General features: G+C 55.8%; 4 protein-coding genes across 4 annotated transcripts; 2 read left to right on the top strand and 2 right to left on the bottom strand.

Moving 5' to 3' along the window:
- Positions 1 to 1,162: 1,162 nt before the first annotated feature.
- Positions 1,163 to 1,684, top strand: IUM83_06719 (uncharacterized protein; the record flags this gene model as incomplete). Its single annotated transcript, XM_067930949.1, has 1 exon — positions 1,163 to 1,684. One exon carries the CDS (start codon positions 1,163 to 1,165, stop codon positions 1,682 to 1,684), a length of 522 nt encoding a protein of 173 aa, XP_067789600.1.
- Positions 1,685 to 4,625: 2,941 nt separating this feature from the next.
- IUM83_06718 (uncharacterized protein) lies at positions 4,626 to 5,089 on the bottom strand (the record flags this gene model as incomplete). The annotated part of the gene is made up of 2 exons (XM_067930948.1): positions 4,626 to 4,680; positions 4,752 to 5,089. 2 exons carry the CDS (start codon positions 5,087 to 5,089, stop codon positions 4,626 to 4,628), a joined length of 393 nt encoding a protein of 130 aa, XP_067789599.1.
- Positions 5,090 to 5,386: 297 nt separating this feature from the next.
- Positions 5,387 to 6,294, bottom strand: IUM83_06717 (selt selw selh selenoprotein domain containing protein; the record flags this gene model as incomplete). Its single annotated transcript, XM_067930947.1, has 5 exons — positions 5,387 to 5,440; positions 5,521 to 5,570; positions 5,632 to 5,773; positions 5,852 to 5,917; positions 5,995 to 6,294. The coding sequence occupies 5 exons, from the start codon at positions 6,292 to 6,294 to the stop codon at positions 5,387 to 5,389; spliced, it is 612 nt and encodes a 203-aa protein (XP_067789606.1).
- Positions 6,295 to 6,510: 216 nt separating this feature from the next.
- On the top strand, positions 6,511 to 8,786 carry IUM83_06716 (gephyrin-like protein; the record flags this gene model as incomplete). The annotated part of the gene is made up of 6 exons (XM_067930946.1): positions 6,511 to 6,630; positions 6,722 to 6,793; positions 6,873 to 7,175; positions 7,248 to 7,897; positions 7,990 to 8,218; positions 8,289 to 8,786. 6 exons carry the CDS (start codon positions 6,511 to 6,513, stop codon positions 8,784 to 8,786), a joined length of 1,872 nt encoding a protein of 623 aa, XP_067789867.1.
- Between the last annotated feature and the right edge of the window lie 866 nt (positions 8,787 to 9,652).

Genomic DNA, 9,652 nt, shown 5'->3' with positions numbered 1-9,652 from the left:
TCATGAAGAATGTGCTGCAGCAGCTGGGTGCGACAATCCCGCGTCTCGATCGGTCCGTTGCCGGACACAGTGATCGAGCTGTCACTGAACTATACCTGCCTGCAGACTGCACCTCACGAACGTCACTCGCTGTATTTTATCTGATTTTATCCTTAGTGTGAGAAAATATGCTCGTGAATAAGATCCTCATAAGCCCCGGCACGGATCCTGTACGACCAGTGGCCCCATTTCGCGCCGCACCTCCACCTACTGCCAAGAGGCGGCGGCATGATCATTTGTCGCCGTTTCGGACTGGTTACTCAAACCCGCGGCGCTGAGTGTCCGACGCCTCTTCGTTCACAAGGCATCCGGCATATTTACGAGGCTAGAAAGATGCAAACGCACGGCTGTGCGTACAACACGCGCACACACTGACCTCTATCGGTAGGAACGCTTTCTTCTTCTTCTTCTTCTTCTTCTTCTTCTTCTTCTTCTCTCTCTGTCACATCGCCAGGAGCTCCATACGCCTGACCCAGTGTTCATCCCACACCGGTCAATCGATTGCAATACGACTTCGGTGTGGATGCGGTCAGTGTCACTGGTCAACCAGCACGGCCTAAGCACGAGCCTCCGCTGTCGAATGATTCGACATGAGTGTAGACTAACAAGAAAAGCAAAGAATGAAGAAGAAGGGATCATTACGTATCGAATCCGGCCGAAATGGCGCCACTACAAGTCGTACATGATCCGTGCCGGGGCTTATGAATACTGCAGGCTACATACAGCGATGCAGTGACACGTTTCGCAGGCTTACCGAAGTTTCCCAGAATGAAAAATATCGGAAACCCAAGCAGCGAGTGACCTTCGTGATGCAGTCTGCACATGGCGTTTCGCGAGTGCCATGACACTCGATCATGTGGCCTGCGTCCGGCAACGGACCGATCGAGACTTTGCGGGATTCTCGCCTTCACCTCCTGCAGCTCTCATTCTTCAAATCACCCACTCGGTCCAACAAGACCCAAGTACTCCTCTGCCCAGCAGCAGACACCAAACAACTCCCAAACCCCACCCTTCGCGCACCGCCAACTACTGCTACACCATGAAGATCATGACAGCGGATGGCACCTCCGTTGAGGTGGAGCCGCGCTCGGTGCAATGCGCGGCGAGGTGGCACCGACGGCGCATGCCTCGGGTGTTCCGACCGCACCACCACCCGTCTACGAGCCACCCTCCCACGACTGCGTCGCCGCGGCCGGCAGACCGGCACGAGTCGATCCCCGGTCCCGACGCAAAAGACGACGCCAGGGATCACATGAGAACGACCGCGCCACCCAGGTCACCTCACCACTCGGAACAGGAGCACCACCACCCCTCGACGAGCCGTCCGCCTAGCTTTGATCGGCAGCCGGCCAGGCTGGGCGGTGGCCGCGAGCTGCTCGCTGAAGGTGGTGAAGCCGCAGCGTTGAGTGTGATCCCGGCGGCAGACACCCCCAAGTCGCCTCGCCACTCGCAGAACCCACTGACGGCCCACCCACCTACCAGCGCGCCGCCGATGCCGCGACCCGTGGCACGAGAGTTCGTTTCGGGCGGAGGAGACCACGCACGCAAAGAGCCGAAGCCAACCAAGAGACCCGAGACCCCCGCGCCTCCGTCGCCACACCACCCGCATACCACGCAGCCACCGGCCGACCGCTTCAACGCTTAAGCGATAGGGCTACCGCGTTACCCACTGCGGCTAGCTGGGCGACCGCCAGGCTTGTGTGCTTTGAGCTGGACATCGCCGCTTCTTGTGTGCTCGACTCGGCATCCACACGGCAACCAATATGAGGGGCAACACATGTCGCTAGCAAGGCTGCGGCTTCGCGGTGTGTGGTGTGCTAGCGACCCGTTTTCGTATCTGCATAGACTACTTTTGGTTTGCTACGTTGTGAATACACGTCGCTTTTTTCATTCATTGACAATGTGCACCGTCCGGCATCAGCAGCTGGGTGCTTGACAAACTCCCGGTCGTCCGTAACGAGCGGGGTTGACTCGAGACACGAGCATGAAAGAAAGCTAGCCTTGGGCTGAGCTGCGTAGGTAGACACTCGTTGTTGGAAGGGAACTATACCTGCCTGCCTACCTACGTACCTACTTACCTATCTACCGACCGACCGACCAAGATGCAATCCGTATTTTATCTGATTTTATCCTTAGTGTGAGAAAATATGCTCGTGAATAAGATCTCACAGTTTGGAATAACGACTCCCAAACAACGACTCCCAGACACGAGACCAGATGTTCAGAAAATAGGCAGCTCCGGACTACCACCACATTCGGTCGGAACACCCGAGGCATGCGTCCTCCGTCGACCAGTCCACCCCACCTCGCCCCATTGCACCGCGCCGCACCTCCACCTACTGCCATCCGCCTGTCAGAGATGATCATGAGCAGTGTCGCCGTTTCGACTGGTCATACTCCGCCGAACTCCGCCGACCCGCGGCGCTGAGTGTCCGACGCCTCTTCGTTCACAAGGCATCCGGCATATTTACGAGGCTAGAAAGATGCAAACGTACGTGCGTGCAGTACAACACGCGCACACACTGACCTCTCTATCGGTAGGAACGCTTTCTTCTTCTTCTTCTTCTTCTTCTTCTTCTTCTTCTTCTCTCTCTGTCACATTTCGCTCAGGAGCTCGTTTTTAGGCATACGCTGGTTGACCCAGTCGTTCACTCGTCCAGCCCGGTCAATGATTGCAATACGATTCTTGCGTGTACTTCGGTGTGGATGCCAGGTCAGGCTGTCAGTGGTGCCCTTGGTCCGAGTAACCACCAGCACGGCAAGCACGCACAGCCTGCTCGTATTTCGTCTGTCCGAATGATTTGATACGAGCATGACGCCTATCGTAATTGGCCCCCGGCTGCAGTATGTCTAACGTTGCATGACTAGGAGCCCCTGGACTACTGTCGCAAACGTCGATTTTCGAGAAATATCTGAACAACTGAACAACTCCGTGCGTTGTGGAGTTGACTGTATTAATACTTGTTGTTACCTTCAAGTACGCTCACGAGATACTCGGCATACTTATGTGGTCTTCGGACCCACTTTGCTACTTCGAAAGAGCACGTTTGCTTGGCTAGGTTTTTGCCCTCTTGCTCCAGTATGGATCCCGCTCGTAAATAATGCCGTTGGCCAACTCATTGGACACCGGAGAATTCTCTTACGAGAACGCGCAATCCAGTGACGCTATCAGATTGATAGATCCATCCGAAAGCCTCGTATTGGCAAACCGCGCATCGCGACTGAACTCCCACCTCTCCGACAATGCGGTGATGTAAAACAGCAAATTCGAGTAGCTGGCGCCACTCTGGTTCTTCTCATTGCGATCATCAGTCAACTCTGTAAAAATGGTTGAGGAGGCTGTCGATATTCTCAGATGACCGATTCAATCTGTAGACAACCGATGGAATCAGTGATCGCTTTTTCGGACTGCTAATGATCACTCGCGTAACTTGAATGGTGGTTTTGCATTTGCTCCGCACGTTCATGTTGGGTCCTTATCAAACTGAGATCTGAGAAATGGGAGCTGCAAAGCTTATCTCGACCACAGAAATCCAGGAAGTGGTCGCCATCCTCGCCATACCGTCGGTTTCGTACGTTGAAAATACTCAACTTAGTTTGCCGGTGTCCCCGATAAATTCTGCCCAGCACATCCTGTCACCTCGGGAGTGTTCAGATGCATGATGCGCTCTGTCAATGCATTGCCACAGCTCACTCCGTTCATGATCGTACTGGCGCCACTCGTGTTCTCAGAAATGACTGTCACTACTGTAGATCTGCGCGAATGATCTTAGAGTTCCAAATTTGATCTCCAGAGCTTTCGCACACCCAGGCACTTCATTCAACTCACTGTGTCGGCCTTTTGGCGAGGTCCAAACAAAACTGCACCTACCGGACGTTGGATGCTGCAATCTTCTCGTTTCATGTGAGGCCCAACAGCAAAATTGATGATCCGGAGGCAGGCGCGACGGAATATTTTTGCCAGGTACTGCATCAGAGTAGACTCTGAAGGCAGCGTCCTGGTTGCAACAGGTAGCTGGAGTTAGACTTGAGGTGTCAAACACATTAGCAACCAGTTGTCCCAGGTACATGTACGACACAACTCGCTGTCTTAATATCCATAGTCTCGACATCAGGGGTTAAAATGACCATGCTCTCCTGGAAAAAATAGCGCCTAAGAACTGGGGTCAGCGCTCTGCTCTAAGCTCAGGGCCTACGAAACTAGACACAGCCCAGCAGAGTGATTCTTATCGTTGCTGCTAGACATCTCGATCGCTCCATCGCCGACTCATGGCTGACTGCCTCGAATGCATCCTCGGATGGCTTGACTTGGACTGCGAATGCGAATACTGCGACTTCGAGCTTTGCAACGACTGGTGCGACACCATTGCCGACTGTGATGCCGGAGACTGCGTCGACTGCTGCACGTGCAGCGGTTCCTGTTACGACATCGTGGCCAAGCCAGAGAACGCCCCCACCGAAGGGTACGCGTCCATGGCTTCAAGGGGATCGGGACCCGTTCCACTAGTACCAGTTGCCGTCAACTTCGCACAGCTAGCGAGCCGAGAACCGCCGCAAGGAGGGGGCATGTAGGCAAGCAAAGTATTTTATAAAGCTGCCACGCCCACGAACTCAATTGGGACGCAGCGCATAAATCCCCTACTAACTTAATAGTCAGTCGGCTCAGCCTCCAGCAAAATGCAACACCCTTGAGCCATGCATGGAAGTCTTACACTGCGAGATCCCCTGTGCACGAGTGGACAGGCCCTTCAAGCGGTAGAGCTCCGCGCCAAAGTCGCTGCCGCTCATTTCCAGCCGACAAAATCCGCCATCCGATTCCCTGGCCAGTGCGGTGCTGGACACGTGAGCAGCGCGAATCATTCGGCGACAAAAGAGGCAGCGGGCGGCCAAACATGGACGACTTCTGCGAGGCCGTGTGCACCGCGTGCTGTGCCGGGTGCTGCATCACGTGCGTCGAGGCTACCTGCACTCCGGTCTGCGACGGCTGTGCGACATGCTGCTGCGGCGACCGCGGGTTCTCGTGCTGTTCAAGGCCCGAGCCCGCGTACAGGCGGGAGAGCCCCTCTTACGGGCGCGCCGACTCACCGCTCGGAGAGATCGTCGCAGTGCCAGTGAAGGTGCAGCCGCTGAGGCCTGAGCAGAAAGCCAGCGTCGAGCTGCAGCATGTGTAGCCCGAGTGGGTGGTCTAACAGCGCCAAACTGTGTAGTTGGAAGATGTCAAGGCCCTAATAGACCAACTAAAATGTTCGCATCAGAGCTAAGCTAGTCACGGGTGAGGCGTGTTCTTCTGGGTGCAGGGAGGGTCACGCTGCACCGCCGTTCCAAGCTCCAGTTTGGGAGCATATCTCTACGCGGCCGGGCTGTCCAGCAGTCCGTACTCGCGGATCGAGTTGGAGATCTCCTGCAGATATCAGGACCGACACGAAACAGCGTCAGATTGACACGTCCCCCGTCACTTCGCCCACCCCAAAACGCGCTCACCAGTAGCGTCGGCCACCGTCCGGTCTCGAGCTTGGAGAAGATCAGGTCTCCTACGACAACAAGTCAGCACAGGCTGCAGGATCCGCACCAGCCAGCAGACTTTCGCCGCACCGTTAAAGTAGATCTCGAAGGCCCCCGACGCCGTCAAGCTGCTGGCGATCGTGCCCATGAACACGACCGCAAAGAACGCCGCCACGCGGTTGTTCAGCGCCCAGCGCATCACCGTCATGTCCACGCCCAGCGCCGGCAGAATCTGCCACGTCAGAATTACGTGCCCCGTCAGCCTCCAAACCTCCCCCCAAACACCTTAAAACCAAGACGAAAAGCTCACGTATTCCCCAAAGACCAGCAGCACCATGGCCGTCACCTGCGCGTAGCCCAGGAACTGCGCCAGCAGCTGCAGCAACAGCAACAATCAGCAACAGAATGAGAGCCCAGTCCAAGGTCTCACTTAGTAACAAGAATGGCGCTGACCATCTTGAGCGGGTCCACGTCGTAGTTGGCGCCCTCCACCCTGTCCACCAGGTGCGGGAACGTGTCCTCCAGGTACGTCTTGATCTGCTGGAAGTTCTGCTGGTAGCCGCACGACGTGCAGAACAGCACTCGCACGTGGTCGTCCGCGATGTCTCGCTGCAGGCTGCGCTGCTTGCTGGCGGCCGCCTCTTCGGCCTGCGCCGCGGCCTCGAACACAGACGCGGCGGCCGGGGCGCCATGCGACGCCGAGAGCGTCAGCGCCAGCGCCAGCAGCAGCGCGAGGCGCAGCGTAGCGGTCATATTGTCCTCGTCGATCCAAGTTGCAGTATAGTTAGCGGCCGTTACGTGCGCGGTACCGCCATGGCGGTACAATACAATGTGTACCAACTCGATGGTACGTATGTAATGTGTGCCACACCAGCGGAATCAGTCGGTGGTCGACTAGTCAATCAAATGTGCGACTGCGAGTGCGGCGACGAGGGCGCGTCGCCCACGCGGCGCGAGAGCGCGTACGACATGCTGCGCGTGGAGGCGGCCGTAGAGATCGTGCTGCAGCAGGCGCAGCCGCTGGCGCCCGCGCGCGTGGCGGCGCACGAGGCCGACGGCTGCGTGCTCAGCGAGCCCGTGCTCAGCGTCGTGCGTCGATAGCAATCCATAGTGTTGATCCTACAGTGGTAGATCTTCCCTAATACTATTTATTATATTATTTATCGATATGCTGTTGCAGGAGCCGCTGCCGCCGTTCCGCGCGAGCATCATGGACGGCTACGCGGTGGTCGCGGCAGACGGAGTGGGGACGGTAGGGCGTTGGGGGATTTAGGAGGCTGTTCTACCTGTTGGGTGGGGAATTGATATACCTAATTGATATTTGATGGCAGTTCCCGGTGGTGGAGCGCATTGCGGCGGGGGACGTGCCGACGGCGAAGCTGAAGCCTGGAGAGGTGGCGTACATCACGACGGGGTCGCCGGTGCCGGACGGGGCCGACGCGGTGGTGAAGATCGAGGACACGAGCAGCGTGGAAGGCAGCGAGACGGTCGCGCGGGAGGTGGAGGTGAAGATACTCAAGGCCGTGAAGGCGGGCCAGAACGTCCGAGCTATTGGCTCGGACATTAGTCCGGGAGAAGTGTTGGTGGACGCACAGGAGCTCGTGTCGGCGGCGGAGATCGGACTGTTGGCCACGGTGAGGTGGATACCTGGCTTTGGAGATGATGTTAGAGGGGAGAGATATTGATGATGATGATGATGCGTATAGGCGGGGATCACTGAGGTGGTGGCGCACCGCAAGCCTGTGGTTGGCGTTCTTTCGACCGGTAGTGAGCTGGTGGAGGCGTTCCAGGGGACGACGACCCCCGGCAAGATTCGAGACAGCAATCGCCCCATGCTCCTGGCGCTACTTGGTGGGTGGGGAGCCAAGACGCTCAACTTGGGTGTGTGTGGTGACAGTAAGCAAGCGTTGAGGGACACCATCACGAAGGCACTTGAGAAGGTTGACGTGCTGATCACGAGCGGAGGCGTGAGCATGGGCGACCACGACCTCATCAAGCCTTTGCTCGAGGAAATGGGTACTGTGCACTTTGGCAGGTTGCTGATGAAGCCTGGCAAACCCACGACGTTTGCTACGCTCGACGTCCAGGGAACGAAGAAGCTGGTATTTGCCCTGCCAGGAAACCCAGTGAGCTCGTTTACGACGTGCCATTTGCTCGTTCTTCCAGCTCTGCGTCGACTTCGGGGGCTGCCGGTTTCGAAATGCCGGCACGCCAAGATCTACGCAACGCTCACCCACCCGATCAAGCTGGATCCCGAACGCCCGGAATTTCATCGCGCCAACCTGGAGTGGGACGGCAAGCAGCACAAGTTTCTAGCGACAAGCACTGGTAGGCAAATCAGCTCTCGCCTGCTCAGGTATGTTGATTGCGCTTACTGCTTACACTATCCAGTCAAACATGTATGTGCTTAACTGTTTATGACTTATTAATGCTTCTTGTCATGGCCAGCTGTCGGAATGCCAACGCACTGCTGTGCTTGCCGACCGGGACTGAAATTCGTGACGGGGATGCTGTCGCAGCCCTCGTATTGGACAATACGTTTGGAAACACCACCAGTCCCACTTCTTCAACTGCGCCAAGCCAGAGTACGGCTGCAACGCCATCAACATCCAGCCACCAGCACATGAAAGACAGATCCAATGCTCCCAAGAAGGTTTTCCGTGCGGGCCTTTTGACGGTTCGTAACAATTATTGATGGTCTTGATGTTCTCGATTCTAATGCACAAAATCTTTTGGATCCATTTCAGATTAGTGATCGTGTCTCTGCTGGCACCTCAACGGACTTGAGTGGACCAGCCATGGTTAATGTTCTTCACCAAGTCGACAAGGTTCAAATGAACGTAGTGGCCACCAAAGTTGTGCCCGATGATGTGGAGAAAATTCAGGCTGTGGTCATGGAGTGGGCCGACTCGGACGTTGTGGACCTGATCCTGACGTCAGGCGGCACGGGCTTCAGTCCTCGTGACGTTACTCCGGAAGCTATTAAAGCCGTACTCGATAAGGAGATTCCAGGGTTTCCGATTGCAATGCTCGAGAGCTCGCTCAAGATCACAGCCAAGGCAGTGCTGTCCCGCCCAGTGGCAGGTATTCGTAAGAATACGCTGATTGTGACACTGCCAGGAAAGCCGAAGGCAGTTGTGGAAAACTTTTCTGCTATTGCAGGGGTTCTGCCGCATGCCCTGCATCTTGTCCGTGACGTACCACATGAGCACCATCGCGCGAATCCGAGTTCGCAATACACATAACAGTCGGGTTAGCGCATCCGTGTTGACGTCAGTGGTGATACCGCTGTGGTGGCGGCTACTTTTCAAACTGCGATATGGATTTACTACTACACATGCAGACGTAGCAGACACACATAATACACAAATGGGATAATTTCTCCTCATATTAGTCAGGTTTCTTCCTGGTCAAGATACCGATGACGTTTTTGCGGTAGTCCGGGCGAGGCAGAACTTCGTCCAGCTAGACGTCCCTGATGGGACCAAGTATATACTGTACGGACACTGTGGGGAAATGGTCATGACGAGTGCGCGAGACCGATGCCCCCACATCCCCGAACGAGGAACTAACAGTCGTACAAACTTCCTGTAATCGGACGGCGGTAACTCCAAGAAGAAAAAAAGCCAAGGCTGATGCATCGAGACTGAGTAACTCGGTTTCCACTCTTTCTATCCAGATAGTTCCTAGCACGATACCTTAGCTTGGAAACCCATCAGGTACCGTATTGATGCGGCAACCACACCAAAAAGCGCGTGGACAAAACTGGTGGTAGCTGCTAACGTCGCTTGCGTCTTGAATCACAATAACACAGGTCCAGTCGATGCATCCACGGTGCTCTGTTGGCTTCTCTAGTGATTTTGAACAATCGATCACATTGTAGAAGAATAGAACTGCTCGCGATTCTGCCAAGTGCCAAGCCTCGGCTTCTGTGTCGCAGGTTGCTCGACATATGACATGTTCGTCGACTTTTACAGCGCACTGCATTTCTTTAGGAGAGCGTAACTAGCCGATCGCCGCCGCTTCGCGGCGGTGTGTGTGTGGTTGGTCGCAGAGGGTTACGATCGCTGTTCCAGCTCGCTCCACTATTTGCCATAGCCCCCTCCGCTTC

The sequence above is a fragment of the Phytophthora cinnamomi genome (genome assembly GCF_018691715.1).
Source record: "Phytophthora cinnamomi strain GKB4 chromosome Unknown Contig50, whole genome shotgun sequence".
NCBI lineage: Eukaryota > Oomycota > Peronosporomycetes > Peronosporales > Peronosporaceae > Phytophthora > Phytophthora cinnamomi.
The sequence above is the reverse complement of the archived record's forward strand: the minus strand, read 5'-3'. Positions and strand labels throughout refer to the sequence as shown.